The 17,721-nt window shown below is 41.9% G+C and overlaps 1 protein-coding gene across 1 annotated transcript; it reads right to left on the reverse strand.

The window, feature by feature from the left end:
* Nucleotides 1-206: 206 nt before the first annotated feature.
* On the reverse strand, nucleotides 207-5,269 carry LOC103941411 (linoleate 13S-lipoxygenase 3-1, chloroplastic). Its single transcript, XM_009351604.3, has 8 exons — nucleotides 4,752-5,269; nucleotides 4,200-4,480; nucleotides 3,105-3,342; nucleotides 2,671-3,000; nucleotides 2,294-2,487; nucleotides 1,768-2,069; nucleotides 1,325-1,588; nucleotides 207-1,151 (listed from the first exon to the last, which is right to left on the reverse strand). The coding sequence occupies exons 1-8, from the start codon at nucleotides 5,104-5,106 to the stop codon at nucleotides 395-397; spliced, it is 2,721 nt and encodes a 906-aa protein (XP_009349879.2). The 5' UTR covers nucleotides 5,107-5,269; the 3' UTR covers nucleotides 207-394.
* Between the last annotated feature and the right edge of the window lie 12,452 nt (nucleotides 5,270-17,721).

Here is a 17,721-nt window from a genome sequence, read left to right on the forward strand (position 1 = left end):
TACCTATTGGGTAAAGTAACCCGACCTGTTAATGACCCGTTAAGATAACAGGTATGACACGACATGACCCATTAAGATAATAAATGTTACACGAAATGACACAAAACACAACTTACACGACCTATTTGCCAGGCCTACTTACAACACAAGAATAACCAATAGAAAAGGAATTAAAAAGAAATCAATGATAGAAAACAGAGAGAAAATGACCAACTTCTAGCACATCAATTAATTACGATTAGATTCTTTACCATATTGCATCCCACTAGATAACCCAACGACAAAATACCTTAATGACCTAATTAATTACAAAATATAGAGAATGGTCAGTCTTAATTGCCACCACCACCTCAAAATAATAAAGTAAATGTTCATGGGCCCCCACTTTTTAGACTCATATCGAAATACTATTCGGCACACCACGACATGTAATCCCAGGCTCAGAACTTGGTACAAGCAACTCATAAGGCAAAACTCCTGCTCCACATCTATGCTTAAGACTTGGATCACTATTCCTCCTGTCAATCTCCCTCTCAATTTCCCTAATCTCTGCAGAAAACTTGTGAAATGCCTCCACCACATCAGCATCCCCTGACCAAGTAGACGGTTGCTGCCTCTCCCCTAGGTACTCCTCATCCGGCGAATGTGTTGATAATATGTCCACCACAGCCATGTATTTTATGGCTTGCAGGACGCTTGGCAAAGCTGAGAGGAAGAACTTTTGTGGGTCTGAGATGAAATTTGCGTATTCGGGGTCATTCTCTTCCGGGATCAATCTTCTCATCAGGGGTGGCCTATTGGGGACATAACCACCATAGGGGTACTGTGCAAAATTGAGTGCAGCATGTTGAGCCGATGCTAGCCAGATTAATGTGCTGAGGATTGAGACTAGGTCATCTGCTGTGGACAGTGACGGCCACCAGTTTTCATGGCGGAGATCAGCGTGACCTACATTGACGGACTCCGAGTACCAGTCTTGCAGCTCTCTGTCGTTTCGGATTAGGCTTGAGTCGGGGTAGTAATGGTGCACGTAGGTTCGAACCCAGTTCTCAATTGCACCCCAGATGAGTAATCCATCACTGCCATATGGGTAATCTTCCATTACAAGTCTCACACCGTGGGGTTGTGTTGTATCAGGCACTGCCATACCCCTACATTAAAAATTATGAACCAAATAAATTAGATAAATAACATAGAAACACATTTCATATGGTAACGTGTGCTAACAAGACATATTGTCAAACTATGAATTTGAACCATATATTCAGGAAAATAGTAAACCTAATGCAAACGCATGCAATATGCTAGATCTTTTGTCACCTACCTTTGTACAAGATCTGCAGGAAGGCTTTGGGTGTCAAAGCGCCAGGTTTGGTATGCTGAAGAACTGATTTCCATGGCATAGCGGCCTGGAGTGAAGCATGACTCGATGACACCATCAGCGTTGATCAAGATCTGGCGAGCCAGTTTATTGATTTCAAGAGTGTATCTCATGTGCGGATCCAAAAGCTTGTAAATCGGGTGCATTGCGCTTAACTGTCTATGTGCTGCCAAGATAAACGGCTCTAGGGTAGCATGGGTACGTAGCCTGCAACCAATGCAACAAATTTTCAGCACAAACATGTACAAAAAATTATACATTATTATAAAATAAGTAACCCTAAGTTGGCTACATAAACTATTATGGCTAATTTGATAATATATAATCAACTGTCACAAAATGTAGTTAGTCAATTATTATGAACAAAAAAAAGAGAATTTACGTACCAATGGTGTACAAGTTGGTGGACGCCAGCGTCATTGGCGCAGACATGCGCCTTAGCGAGCTGCCACATCCAGTTGGTGGTGGCATCAACAGCAGGTGTCAAAACACGCTTTGATCTTGAACCTGGTCCTGTATTGGGGAGGGTAAGCTCGATAGCGATGGGCTTGAGAACTCCAGTTGGTGTCAAGAAATAAAGGGTACGAGTTGCGTAGGATTTTCTCCCATCTAGAGCATTAATCCGATCAAGAAATGGAAGATAGACGTCATGGTAATCCACTATGTACAACTTGTTCTCATCCAACGCCTGCAAAATTAATAAATCAAACAAAAAACAAAAATGAGCATCAACGATTCAAAAAATGGTTGAAGAAAAGATGGATACTCCCATAAAAAAGGTTGGAAATATTATTCGCACTTTCAATTTGTTGTAGTTAAAATACCGATATTTAACTACAGAATGATGCTTGGAATGTTTTCCTAAAAAATGTCTGGGAGTATTAAAATAGTAAATGGGATAATGAGTAGTACCTGTTGTACAGTCATGCCATAGAGATAGGGTGTGATGTGTTCTTCTTTGAGAGCAGACTCTAATGGCCCATAAACCTCAGGATCAAGTTTGCTTTCTGGTGGGAAAACCTTAAGCCTCTCAATGCTCAGTGGATTAACCCCTGCCACTGCTTGGCGGGCAAATTCGTCATCTCGCAACCAACACAATTTGTCCTCTGCACATGGAATAATATCTCAGTTAATCAAAAGATTAATCATGGCTTTTGATTGATTCATTAATTATTTAGGGTTTATTATATTCCCACACAATGACTGCGCACTACATATTTATATACTTAGTGGGCACATTGAGGGATTTTAATTAATTAAGAACATATAGGTTGAAGAATTGAACTCACTGCTTAGAATCTTGGGGGTGTCATACTTAAGAACGCCCTGGTTATAGTCCTGGAATTTACTGACCATACTTGGTAATGGAAGCTTCCTTAAAAATTCATCCTGCAAACCCCATTTGAGGAGGACGCCTTCACTGTAGAGGCTGTCGATGTCGGCGAATCCCCGGAAGTCTTTGTCAGCTTTGAAGCTGGACATTAGGGAAGGGACCAAGTTGTGAAGGACACCCTTGAGCCTCCCAAATAAAAATGTGTCCATTTTTGACTCCTCAAATTGTTCATCTCTTGGTACATACATTGGTAGTGGCTTCTCAACCCTACTCTCCGCTAGCATATCTGAGCCACAAACAAAACAAATAGACCATTCAAATTTAAGTTATTAACAGTCATAGTTTGGCAACATAATGCGACAGACTATGTGGCGAGTGAATATTTCATACCAGTATCAGTTGGGGGGCGACCGGTGCGACATCTTCTAGGGTAGGGAATTTTATTACCACCAAGTGTAGGCCTAGCAAGGTCGATTCCCTTATCAGGGTTTCCCAAATCATTATACAAAGCATAGTCATAGATCCTATCTGATAATTTTCTAACTCCAGTGCCATCACCCCTCAGATTCTTCAACTCCCTCTGTCTCAGTTCCTTAAGCCCATCAGGAGTCTGGTCTGGTAAATATGGCTGCTCAAAAAGAAATAAAAGTCGATAATTATTTAATGCATTTAAACATGCTGCCAAAAATTAAAATTTTGTATTGATATTAAAGTAAGGGTAAGGTGGGTTAAATTTTTCGAATCCGGATCACATAGGATTCCGAGAATCCGTGAATCATATCCGTTCATCGTTCATCGTGCGGTTAAAAATTATTTTAAATATTTTATTTAAAATTAAATACAAACAGTACCTGATAAAAATTGAACGTATAATATACGATGAACGGACATGATTTACGAATTCCCATGATCCTCACTAAAAGGATCTAGAGAGGATCCTGTTGGAAATTTTTCAACTAAATTTGCAAATCAAATGATGTATCATCAATAAAAAATAAATGCGTTAATCAACATTTCAATAACAATTTAATCATAACAACCACAATATTTGGTTACAAGTGATTAAATATTTTTAAAAAAAATATTTCAACCACTAATATTATGATATTCGATGTCTTTGACGTATTTTTGGGGCATTGAAAATTGTTTCCACGGGGCTCAGGTAGATAGATTGAAACAGTGAAAGGAGAGGAAGTGACCAGCCAATTAAGTTATACTTATCCAATGAAAATAAAAAAAATGTGACAAAAAAATATGATAACATCTGTTATTGCTAATGGCTGCTAGCTATCAAGGTATGACCATTCAAACTTCTCTTATGTAAAATATACACCAAGAAAGTATGCATTGATGTATGATTGATTCACATCAATACCGACCTAAATTATTGGTCATCACTTGCAGATATCCAAGGCCTAAAATAAATAACTAGGTTTTGACTTTCCAATCTAGGCCAAGCAAAATTAAGGGGAAAATGAAATTTACCTTGTTGCAGAAGACTATTCTTTTCTCCGGGTGATCTTTCTTAGATTGCATCCAGGAATTTACAGGAAAATGCAGGGGACCGCAGGCAAAACCTTCAAGGGTTATGGTCTCCAAAAAGAACTCGTTCTGGTGCTTGTTTGTAACTGTGATTGCTCCTGGGACGCCAAAACTTGAGTCCACAGTAAACTCAGCTGTATAATTTACCCTCTCCGCTTTTAGATTGGATTTTTTAGACCAATCTTTTAGCACTCCTTCACTGCTTTTCTTGGGAGCCTTTGTTCCTATAAAAAAATTAAGAACACAAAGAAGGAAAAAAATAGTACAACTCTTAAATTGCGTACTTGAATTTTAAGTTGTTCATTTCTGAAAGAAGAGTGATTTACATGCACCATTTTTCTACACATACGCACCCTTGTTTATCTCTGACATTCGAATTGAATAAAACAAAGAAAATCAAATGACGGAAATAAACATGGAGTGCAGAGGAGATAAAAAAAGAAAGTGTACAGAAATTGTTTCTTTTCTAAGAAAATCAGATAGAAAGTTGCTTACTTGGGTCTAATCCTGTACTGACAAGCTCCAAAACAACATTTCTGCCAATTTTGTCAGTGAGGGAATCCAAGTGTTTGGAAATGGCCTCTTTAAAATCCTCCTTGATCTTATTCCTCACAGTCACAACAGCTCTCACCTTCAACTTCGCAGGCTTCTCAGCAGAAAACACAGGCACAATCTTCACCAAATCTTCACTGATGGCTGCCACAGGACCCCTCTGTGCCCTCTTCAAATGGACCAGCCTCCTCTGTGAAGGAACCAAACTTGGTCTGGCCAAAAACAACTTAGAAGATGATGAAAAAAACTGAGACTTTTCAATTAGAGAACTACCAATGATTTGTTTAGCCAGTGCCATCTTCTTCTTCTTCTTCCTTAATTCTCTGCAAACTTATATTTGTCAAGAAAGTTTATTTCCTTTTCTTTTCTTGCTTTGTGCAGAGAAAAAGAATGGGCAGTTGCAGAAGAAGTGAGATGATTTACTTGTTAATGGAATATGCAGAATATTATGAGTTGGTGCGTCTGCTATGGTATATATAAACAGAGAGAAAATGATCATGAGAGAGAAAAAGTTTGTTCTCACCGTCCACACGTTTTATAAATAAAATATATGTGCTTGTGAAAAACACTTGGGTTTTTAACCCTACTTTTTAATGTTGGCTTTGTTTTTTGGTATTTTTGTTTTGACAATATCATTCACGCATTTTTTTAACACATTTTTGTTAATTTATATCTAATAATTTTTTTTAATTCATTCAATTCGAACGATCGAAAATTAAAAAAATGTGTAAGAAATAAAAATAATTGTGTAGGTAGTACAATTTTTTTGTTTTTGGGAAACATTTTTTGGGAGGAGTTCAACTTCGAAGAGAGAGAGGAACAAAAAGGGTCCGAGTCAACAACGTGTTTCAGGTTTCCGATTAAAGACGCGGTGTGGTGGCGTACGGAAGCCAAAGAGAAGGTAGGAAATGTTGGGTTCAAAGGACGAGTGTGTCCTTGTCCTCTGTGGAAATGGCAACTGCGCCCTTGTGTATTGGAAAAGTTTCATCAGTGCGATGTTGATTCTTGTAGAAGTGGATCAACTTTACTAGTCCATGGTCCTTAGTCTATGGTCCATGTTTGATTTGACTAAATATATGAAGTCTTTGAAAAAATCAAAATTAACAACTAAGCTTCATTTTTCTCTTTGACCGTATTTGGTTCTTGTCTAATATATTATTTTTTTGGTATAAAATGGGGTTTGGAATCTTAAATCTTTAGGCTAGTCATAGTTTCATACCAATTATTCTAAAGCAATCACTTTTTGATATTTAGTTGTAAAAATAATTAGATGTAGTTATGTCATTGTTAATAAAAATGATCTTTCTGTAACCAAATATAATAAAATGATCTTTCGTGCTAATTCCTATCATTCTACCCACTCTTTCGCTATTGACCACTAGATTAACTCCAATATATATATGAGGAATCTATGATTTTATATAGGGTTATTATACAAAATGGTCCCTGAGATTTGCATGATCAATAGAAATGGTTCCTCATATTGTCCATCATTCATGATTTTGGTCATTCCGTTAAAAATGATTTTGGACAATTTTCAAAGTTTTGTAACTCAATCGTTTCTTAACCAAATTCGACCCATAATATATCAAAATGAAGATAGGAAAGTGCAGAATAAGATTATACCTATTTTGCAATCCAATGGTTACTGGAGATGGCCGGAAAATAGCCTGAAAAGTGATTGGTCAGCGGGAAAATAGGAAAATTTGCCGGAAACTGGGTAAACTTTAAACTTTCATAACTTCTTCAATACTCAACCAAATCAAGTGATTCAAAAACAAAAATAATACTTATTGATGAGATGAAGATAATGGTACCTTTTTCGAAGGCTAACTCGTCGTGTTTTGGGAAAACGGCTCAAAGTGGCTAACCATTTTCGAATTAGCCATTTTCGAGCCGTTTTCTGAACAAACTATGGTACGTTAGCAGTAAAGAAAGATACCATTCTCTTCTTCTCGTCGAGAAGTATGATTTTCGTTTTTGAATCACTCGATTTCGTTGAGTATTGAAGAAGTTATGAACGTTTAAATTTTACCCAGTTTCCGGCTAGTTTTCCAGTTTTCCCGCAAACCAGTAACCTTTCAGGCTATTTTCAGGCCATCTCGGGCAATAATTGGGCTTCCAAATAGGTATAATCTTATTCTACACTTTCTTATCTTCATTTTGATATATTAGGGATTGAATTTAGTTAAGAATCGATTGAGTTACGAAGCTTTGAAAATTGCCCAAAGAGTTTTTAACGGAAGGACCAAAATTATGGATGGTGGACAATCTCAGGGACTATTTCTATTGATTTTCAATCTCAATAACCATTTCTATTCATCATGCAAATCTCATGGACCATTTTGTATTATAACCCTTTTATATAATGCGTCTTTCTTCTTTTTAAGTACGAGGGAGAATGGAATTCTTCAATTGGGAAAGCTGCCATACTTTGGGGTTTCTTTGTCTGCTATTTGTTACCAAATATATGCGCGCATGCAAACAATCGCATCAAGTTTTTGGTAATGTCCATTAACTTAATAAACGTTAATTATATCCTTAATATGCATCTAAAAGTAATCACCATTTGTCTATGGACAGGGTCCCAGGGACATAGTTGCCACCAAAAGTAAAGTGGGCCGGGGCATCTATTTAGTGGATTTTGCATAGTTGCATATCGCAATGGAAAACTAAAAGTATTAGCAAATTTATAGCGTGCTGCAATTGTGACATTCTGCAATAGCTCACCTCCACGAAAATTCCTCTAGTGCTTCTCATGATTAGAACAATTTAATGACACTGATTCAAATAAACCTAACTTTGATAAGCAGTCAACAATAATATTAATCAAAATCGCACTAAAATTTTGTTTATCGTAATTGTGACGTTCTAAAGCATATGAAAGCAAACAGGACTGTGTTACTTTGAGTTTTAAGCTAAGGCTGCAGGATCACTAGTTATTTGGTCAATTCTGTACACTCCTAATCTGTTGAATTATTGGAGACAATTCAATAACGCAAGCAGTAGTTTTGAGAAAGAGGCAAGTCATGCACTTGAGTGAAACGTAAAATTTTACTCAAGAAATGGTTCATAGAACGTATCTTAAATATTAATTGCTGTCAATTAATTTTTGACAGAGAAGATATGTATATCCACATGTAGTAGATTTTTTTCCTACTCTTTTATTGTTATAGTGGAGGATTTCAAACCTTGTACCTAACCTATTTTCACCCATCGCTTTATCCCCCATCACTAGACTAACGTCAATGATTTGATGCTTTTCACTATAAGAAAAATGAGGAACAGCTACTAGATTAGTAGCTATTTGGTTGTTATTTTTGCCGTAACAATGATGTTATTAATGAAAAAAAATGTGAAAAAAAAAAAAATCAAATATATACACACAAGCCTTTTAAGAGAAGGCATATCTATTTTTTTCAAAAAAAATAGGGATTAGTTGTAGAACTCATTTCACATCAAACTTTAACGATCCAAACCATTTATTTTATAAGTCTCGATATCATCTATACAAAATTCAATTCAACCGAAATCATTTGCTCATTTAATTATCCCAATGAAATCTCAATGTTTCTTAGAAAGTGTTCATTAATTTTTTAACAAAAATGATCTATGAAGTGCAATTTGAAAAATAAACAATTAAATCGTTAAAATTTGATGTGGTGTAGACCCTATAACTAATCCTTATTTCTTTTTAAAAATGAGAATTTCTTTCCTTAAATAATTTGTGTGTGCGCGTGTGTGTATATATTAATGTCGTAGTCACAACTATGATGCAACTGTCAACTACTTTTTGGATTTTTTTGCCACCTTTTCCTCATTAGTAAAATTATTGTTACATCAGCAATAATAACTAAATAGCTATTAATCTTGGTAGATGTTGCTCGCTTTAACACTTTTCATGTAGTGTTTTCTTCCGTGGTTAGTACCAATGATTTGCCGGTTCTTAAACCACGTTTTAAAAGAAAATAAAATTAAGCTATGAAATTGTACGAATGTAGTTGATATATTAACGGTAGATATAAAGCAGAAATGAGTTGACTATGTATATTGTAATATTTGACACACCCCGACCGAGGTAGGAGCATGCTGGCCGTCACACAAAGGCGACGTAGCCATGTGCACGTGCGGAAGCTAATAGAGTAGTAATATAAAAGTACGAGTAAATAAAAACTAGCATTCTAGTACTAGGGTAAGTGCTAGTTAGTGCGATACAAAATCAGAGCAGGTCTATAGCAGTCCAAATAAAATAACAACCGTAGTACGCCCGAAGGCGAACCTACAAGGTAGAGTGTCTGTCAGAACGCCGAAAAGCTCGCAAGGGAAACCACCGCAACGGCTAAGCAACTAGAACCTGGAGGGGCGCAAAACAAAAGTGTGAGTGGGCAAAAACAAAGCTCTTTGAAAACCATTTAGTAAAATACATTCTAACCCCTCGCCGTAAAACCTGTATACTTCCCAGAAAATAAACATATATACGTATGTATAGATATGCTCAACCATGCTCAAGGGTATGCCAAACATGCTCAATATATGCTATGACAAAATCTCCTAATGATATGCAAGTGCTCAGGTGTAAGTCGTATCAATCACACAATCCTCTGGCAGCCGGAGTCACCTAACGTGACCTGTACGGCTGTATATAGAGCTCAACTGTCAATCTCAATAACTAAACCTGCCCACGAGTCGGAACCACCTAAAGGGTCTGTACGACAGGCCTGGGTGTAACATGTATATACGCTCTAGTGCTACGATCACGTGAAGGCTGTGCGAATAATCGCGGGTCACCTACGAGTCGGAACCACCTACTGTGGTCTGTACGACAGGCCTATGCACCTAACTTGGATCCAAGCTGAGCGTATGGTGCGGGAGGTGAACAACACGTGAAGGACTGTGCCCTACTCTGGGCGGGAGCACTAACACCGGGGGTGCAGGTTATGAGCTCTCTAATCGTCTCTAACCACTATTTAATGCAATCGTTAATTAACGCTTACCTGGCACTTACCTATGCCTCCACAGCACCCACACATAAATATATATGACATGTGCATATGTATATGTATGCCACAAATGATGCATGCGACGATGCATAAACGATAAATAATAAAGTACATGGCATAAGGCAAATAACCCTTTTTAAATCAATTTCTGGGAATATAAATGTATATAGGTATATACGGAAAACAAAAGCCCACTCACTGGTATGTAGAAGGGTCGTAGCCCCCCTGCCTCGAATGTGCACGCTCGTCCTCGGGATACGTGTCACCTATATGCGAAACAACTATAAAAACGTTAACTTTAAAGCACATAACCCGTTTCTCGTAATAACTTCTCATACATTGCTCAAAATGGACAAATGAATATACCAAATTGATCTACACAACCTCACGATCACACACATAATTTTAAAATAATTTTTGGACCACGCACGCGCCCCCACGCGCCTGGAATGGCACGGGTCCACGCGCCCCCACGCGCGGCCACGTGCACGGCACACCGACGGAATATTCCGTTGACTGACGGAATATTCCGTTGACTGACGCCGTTAGTCCTGTAGGAATATTCCGTTAAGTCCAACGGAATATTCCCCTGTCTTCTCCGGCGAGCCGCCGCCGCCTGCGCCGCCGCCGGCGCCGGCGCCGTCGCCGGCGCCGTCGCCGGAAAACTGGAAATTTTTCAAACTTCGTTTTCTCACTCGTTTTTCAACCATTTTTCACGTTCTTTATACCAAAATGAAGCTTAGGACTAGTAGAATCACGTTAGACTACTTTTAAGGCCTAAAAATCAAAGAATCTCACCTGCAACAACGATCCAAGTTCGGCCAACTTTGAAACTAAGCTTTCCCGACGTCCAAATTCACCCAACGAAGCATTCCCAAGCTCCTTGAGGTCTCTCTAACACAACTACAAGCTTAAAAAGTCCAAAAACACAATGTATAAAACTTGCATGAACAGTACTCAATTCGGCCATTGTTGAATCGACGTGAAAACGAAGTATTCCTCACCTGAAAATGGTACCACTAGACTCCTCTCGGCCTCACCATCACGATGGTGTACTTGGTTCCCTCGATCTGCAAGGTTTTGGATGGTTTTGGGTTTGGTCCGTACGTTTTCAAAGGGAAGGAGGAGAAATGGAGCTCGGGGGAGAGAGAGAGAGGAAAGTCAGAGGGAGAGAGAGATAGCAAGTGTGAATGTGTGTGTGTGTGACCCCCACAACTGTCCACACCACACTAAACACCAAAAACCTAATAGAACAAACTAGGGGTAAAATGGTCATTTCACACGTACGGTTCGATAGTTTCGGGACGGGATGTCACAACCTACCCACCTTATTAGAATTTCGTCCCGAAATTCAAAACAACCGAAAACGACTCCTAGTAACCAAAGAATAATCTAGGATACAAATCCCTCATCCGATCTTCTGTCTCCCACGTCGCTTCCTCAACGGAATGGTTCCTCCACAAAACCTTCACTAATTTCACCGTCTTGTTCCGCAGAACCTTCTCTTTCCAATCGATGATCGTCACCGGTTCCTCGTCATATGTCAAGTCTGGATTAATTTCTAACGGTTGAGGAGGTAACACATGGGATGGATCAGCAACATAATGTCGGAGCATAGACACGTGGAAAACGTTATGCACTCTGGCTAGCTCCGGAGGTAACTCCAACCTGTAAGCTACCTCACCAACTCGCTCCACGACCATGTATGGTCCGATGTACCGTGGACTTAATTTGCCTTTCTTCCCAAATCTCACTACACCTCTCCACGGCGAAAGCTTCAAAAATACCCAATCTCCGATTTCGTACACCCTGTCTGTAGCATGCCGATCCGCTAAACTCTTTTGTCTGTCCTGTGCCGCTTTCAAATTAGTCTTGATTACCTGGACGTTCTGGGTAGTCTCCTCAACGATCTCCGGACCTACTAAGACCCTTTCTCCGACTTCTGACCAACACAACGGTGTGCGACAAGCTCTACCATACAAAGCCTCAAATGGTGCCATGCCAATACTTGAATGAAAACTATTATTGTAAGCGAACTCCATCAAATCTAACCGCTGGTGCCAAGCGTCACCAAACTGCAACACCGAAGCTCGCAGCATATCCTCTAAGGTCTGAATAGTTCTCTCTGACTGCCCGTCGGTCTGCGGATGATACGCCGTACTGTAAAGTAGTCTCGTACCCAAAGCTTCCTGGAAAGCCACCCAAAACTTAGATGTGAACCGTGGGTCACGATCCGAGACAATACTCACCGGAACACCATGGTACTTCACAACCTTCGAGATGAACAACTCCGCTAAACGGCTCAAAGAATACTTCTCTCTCACTGGAATAAAATGAGCCGACTTAGTGAGTCGATCAACGATCACCCAAATGCCGTCAAAGCCATTATGTGTACGCGGCAACTTGTACACAAAATCCATGGTGATATTCTCCCATTTCCACTCGGGAACGGGAAGCGGCTGCAATAATCCAAACGGCTTTTTCCTTTCCGCCTTAACCTGCTGACAAATGGCACACCTACTCACATACTCGGCTATTTCCCTTTTCATACCCGGCCAATAGTAAAATGGTCGAATGGTATGGTACATTTTAGTAGTTCCTGGATGCATGGCGTAAGCCGAGATATGTGCTTCATCCAGAATTTCTTTCTTTAAATCCACGACATTCGGCACGAACATTCTACCCTCTAGCATCAACATGCCATCCGAATCACGAACTCTGAGGTCTCGCCTCCTTCCTTGCTCTCGAGCTTGGATTAATTCTTGAGTCTGCTCATCAGCTACTTGAGCCGCAAGCACCCGATCGACTAAGATAGGCCTAACCTGAAAATTAGCAAGTAAAGCCACATCTCGATCTTCAACTTCTAACCTCACTCCTGTAGCACGCAAGTCCGCCAAAAGAGGAATACGGCTTGCATACAACGCATTAATGCGGCCTTGAGACTTTCGACTAAGTGCATCAGCAACTACATTCGCACGACCAGGGTGATAATCAATCGTACAGTCGTAATCGCTGAGCAACTCCAACCACCTCCGCTGACGAAGATTAAGTTCCTTCTGAGTAAAGAGATACTGGAGACTCTTGTGATCTGTAAAGATCCTGCACTTTTCTCCGTAAAGATAGTGTCTCCACAACTTCAACGCAAAAATGATAGCAGCCAACTCCAAATCATGTGTAGGGTAATTCATCTCATGAGGTTTCAACTGCCGCGAAGCATAAGCAATCACCCTACCCTGCTGCATCAATACACATCCCAAACCATTCAAGGAAGCATCGCTATAAACCTCGAAATCGCCGCTATCGTCTGGGAGTGCCAAAACAGGTGCATGAGTGAGACAATGCTTCAACTGTTGGAAACTCTGTTCACACCTATCATCCCACTCAAATTTAACATCCTTCCTTGTTAACCTCGTCAGTGGTAAGGCAATCACCGAAAAATCCTTAACGAATCTCCGATAATACCCTGCCAATCCAAGGAAACTTCTCACCTCGGTGACGGTTCGCGGTTGCTCCCAATTCTCTACCGCTGCAACTTTCTGAGGGTCAACCAAAATACCCTGAGCAGAGATGACGTGCCCCAAGAACGCAACTTGGTCTAACCAGAACTGGCACTTGCTAAACTTAGCATATAGTTGGTGTTCCCTCAACCTCTTTAACACCAAAGTAAGATGTCGAACATGCTCCGCTTTCGACTTAGAATACACCAGAATATCGTCAATAAAGACAATGACAAATCTATCCAAGTAAGGCTGGAATACTCGGTTCATCAAATCCATGAAGGCGGCTGATGCATTCGTCAACCCAAATGGCATAACCAGAAACTCGTAATGACCGTAACGAGTCCTGAACGCCGTCTTAGGGACATCATCCCTACCGATCTTCAACTGATAGTAACCAGACCTCAAGTCTATCTTAGAGAACACGCAAGCACCTCTCAGCTGATCAAACAAATCATCGATACGAGGCAAGGGATAACGGTTTTTAATCGTCACCCGATTGAGTTGCCTGTAGTCGATGCACAGTCTCAAGGTTCCATCCTTCTTCCTTACGAATAACACTGGAGCGCCCCATGGTGAAGTACTAGGCTGAATGAATCCTTTATCCACTAATTCTTGCAGTTGCACTTTCAATTCTCTTAATTCAGCAGGTGCCATACGGTAAGGAGTCAACGAAATAGGATTAGTACCTGGAAGCAACTCGATAGTGAACTCCAAATCTCGATCTGGTGGTAATCCAGGCAATTCCTCGGGAAAAACATCTGGAAAGTGTCGGACGACCCTCACGTCCTCAACACCACAAGGGGGAGTCTCATCCAACACCACATGGGCTAAATACCCCTGACAACCTTTAGTCAACAGCCTTTCCGCTCGTAGCGCCGAAATAACACCATGTCTCACCCCACTCTGCTCACCAACAAAGGTAACCACGGGTAGTCCAGGACGACGAAATGTAACTACCTTCCCGTAACAATCAATATTGGCACGATTGGGGTGCAACCAATCCGCGCCCAAAATCACATCAAAATCCACAATATCTAACGGAATAAGATCAGCGGGCATAACCACGCCCTCCACTATCACTGGACAACCTGGGTACACGCGATCCACAATACATCTCTCCCCTCTAGGCATAGCGAACTCTAAATCATACCCTAGGGGTGTGGGGCGAGGTTGCGTCACTTGAGCAAATGTATGAGAAATCACAGAATGTGTAGCTCCACAATCAATCAAGACTCTAGCAAAATAACCAAGAATATTTAACGTACCCATAATCAGATCCGGGTTGTTTTGAGCATCCTGCAAAGAAATGTTGTGTATACGCCCTTGGCCTTGCTGCCGTCCGCCACGACCTCTGCTCGCCTGAGCACCACGACTCTGCGTACCACGCCCCTGACTGGGCTGACCGGTCTGTCTCGAAGACCCTGCACTACTGGTAGCAATATCTCCTGTCTGAAACTGTCCTCCTTGATACCATTGAGAACCGCCGGCTGAAGCTGGAGGATACGGCATATAGCCGCCCGAATACTGAGGGTAACCACCCTGGGAGTAGGGGTCCTGGGGATACTGATACTGCCCCGGAGCATAAGGGGCAGCATCGCCCTGATAGTGGTAAGCACCACCTCGACCCGTCTGGCCGTAGCTACTAGGACCCTGGATCTGCTGGAGTGGTGCAGGTGGTGGCATAAAGGTCTGCTGTGGTTTCTGTTGCTGCTGGCCCTGGGGACAATGTGCCGCTCTATGTCCCACCTGTCCACATGTGAAGCAACCGTTGCTACCACGTCTACACTCACCGAAATGCCGGTTGTTACACCTACGGCAAACTGGGGCTCTGCCTCGCCCACCATCGCCCTGCCTCTGGCCTCTAGCGCCACCAGAAAATCTACCTCCACGACCCTGCCCAGTGGCACTGAAGCCACCACTCGAAGAACTAGAACTAGTTCCACCTCTCTTGAAGTTCTGAGTCTGACGGGGCCCAAGCGATGCTTGACTTTTACCTTTGTCATCTTTCTTCTGGTTGCCGTCCTTTTCTTCATCAGTATCGCTCGACATATTCTCCGAATCCTCGATCCTCAGCAGTATCTCATAGAAGTCCCGGTAAGTCTCGCTGTGGATTGCAGACGCCATAGAACGCCACTTCTTCCTAGTGCCCAAACGGAAAAGACGGAGCATCTCTGCCGGATTACCAGCGACATCAGGGTGGTAACGGGACAAGTCCGTAAACTTACGGTAGTACTCATTCGCTGACATCTTCCGCTGTTTCAGTTCGGAAAACTCCTGTTTCTTACGGTCAATATACTCAGGGGGCACATACCTTCTCCTAAACAACCTCGTAAAAACATTCCACTCGACCCTCTGATCCGGAGTCAACCTACGAAGCTCCTGCTCCCACCAAGCTGCCGACTCCGTATCAAGAAACCAAGCGGTCGTCTCAACCCATCTCTCCATAGGCAAGTTCCCCTGATTATGTAGCACCCGAAAAGTCTTCTCTATGTGTTCTAGCCAGCGCTCTGCGTTCTCGGGTCCCTCACTGCCCTTAAACTTATCCAACTTCAGATTGTACATAGTTTCCAGAGGAGTCCTCTGGGGAGGGCGCATCACTGCCTGAAGGGCTGTAGCAAAAGCTTCCCCCAATTGAGTAATATCGGGGAACATAGGCTCAGAAGAACGACGGGGTTCCCGACGAGGCGGCATAGTTCTGACAGAAGACACCAAATTTATTAGGATACTCACAAGGACACGGGACTGCCAAACCTAGGCTCTGATACCAAACTGACACACCCCGACCGAGGTAGGAGCATGCTGGCCGTCACACAAAGGCGACGTAGCCATGTGCACGTGCGGAAGCTAATAGAGTAGTAATATAAAAGTACGAGTAAATAAAAACTAGCATTCTAGTACTAGGGTAAGTGCTAGTTAGTGCGATACAAAATCAGAGCAGGTCTATAGCAGTCCAAATAAAATAACAACCGTAGTACGCCCGAAGGCGAACCTACAAGGTAGAGTGTCTGTCAGAACGCCGAAAAGCTCGCAAGGGAAACCACCGCAACGGCTAAGCAACTAGAACCTGGAGGGGCGCAAAACAAAAGTGTGAGTGGGCAAAAACAAAGCTCTTTGAAAACCATTTAGTAAAATACATTCTAACCCCTCGCCGTAAAACCTGTATACTTCCCAGAAAATAAACATATATACGTATGTATAGATATGCTCAACCATGCTCAAGGGTATGCCAAACATGCTCAATATATGCTATGACAAAATCTCCTAATGATATGCAAGTGCTCAGGTGTAAGTCGTATCAATCACACAATCCTCTGGCAGCCGGAGTCACCTAACGTGACCTGTACGGCTGTATATAGAGCTCAACTGTCAATCTCAATAACTAAACCTGCCCACGAGTCGGAACCACCTAAAGGGTCTGTACGACAGGCCTGGGTGTAACATGTATATACGCTCTAGTGCTACGATCACGTGAAGGCTGTGCGAATAATCGCGGGTCACCTACGAGTCGGAACCACCTACTGTGGTCTGTACGACAGGCCTATGCACCTAACTTGGATCCAAGCTGAGCGTATGGTGCGGGAGGTGAACAACACGTGAAGGACTGTGCCCTACTCTGGGCGGGAGCACTAACACCGGGGGTGCAGGTTATGAGCTCTCTAATCGTCTCTAACCACTATTTAATGCAATCGTTAATTAACGCTTACCTGGCACTTACCTATGCCTCCACAGCACCCACACATAAATATATATGACATGTGCATATGTATATGTATGCCACAAATGATGCATGCGACGATGCATAAACGATAAATAATAAAGTACATGGCATAAGGCAAATAACCCTTTTTAAATCAATTTCTGGGAATATAAATGTATATAGGTATATACGGAAAACAAAAGCCCACTCACTGGTATGTAGAAGGGTCGTAGCCCCCCTGCCTCGAATGTGCACGCTCGTCCTCGGGATACGTGTCACCTATATGCGAAACAACTATAAAAACGTTAACTTTAAAGCACATAACCCGTTTCTCGTAATAACTTCTCATACATTGCTCAAAATGGACAAATGAATATACCAAATTGATCTACACAACCTCACGATCACACACATAATTTTAAAATAATTTTTGGACCACGCACGCGCCCCCACGCGCCTGGAATGGCACGGGTCCACGCGCCCCCACGCGCGGCCACGTGCACGGCACACCGACGGAATATTCCGTTGACTGACGGAATATTCCGTTGACTGACGCCGTTAGTCCTGTAGGAATATTCCGTTAAGTCCAACGGAATATTCCCCTGTCTTCTCCGGCGAGCCGCCGCCGCCTGCGCCGCCGCCGTCGCCGGAAAACTGGAAATTTTTCAAACTTCGTTTTCTCACTCGTTTTTCAACCATTTTTCACGTTCTTTATA

The sequence above is a fragment of a genome, unplaced genomic scaffold, assembly GCF_019419815.1.
Source record: "Pyrus x bretschneideri cultivar Hongxiangsu unplaced genomic scaffold, Pyrus_bretschneideri_v1 Contig37, whole genome shotgun sequence".
In the NCBI taxonomy this organism is placed as follows: Eukaryota; Viridiplantae; Streptophyta; class Magnoliopsida; order Rosales; family Rosaceae; genus Pyrus; species Pyrus x bretschneideri.

Excerpts from the sequence above, each read along its gene's own strand:
- LOC103941411 (XM_009351604.3), bottom strand. The coding sequence starts at position 5,106 with ATGGCACTGGCTAAACAAATCATTGGTAGTTCTCTAATTGAAAAGTCT. Across the intron at positions 2,070-2,293 it reads ATGGCATGACTGTACAACAG|GCGTTGGATGAGAACAAGTT; the intron begins GTACTACTCATT and ends TTAATTTTGCAG. Across the intron at positions 1,152-1,324 it reads CCTGCAGATCTTGTACAAAG|GGGTATGGCAGTGCCTGATA; the intron begins GTAGGTGACAAA and ends TTTTTAATGTAG.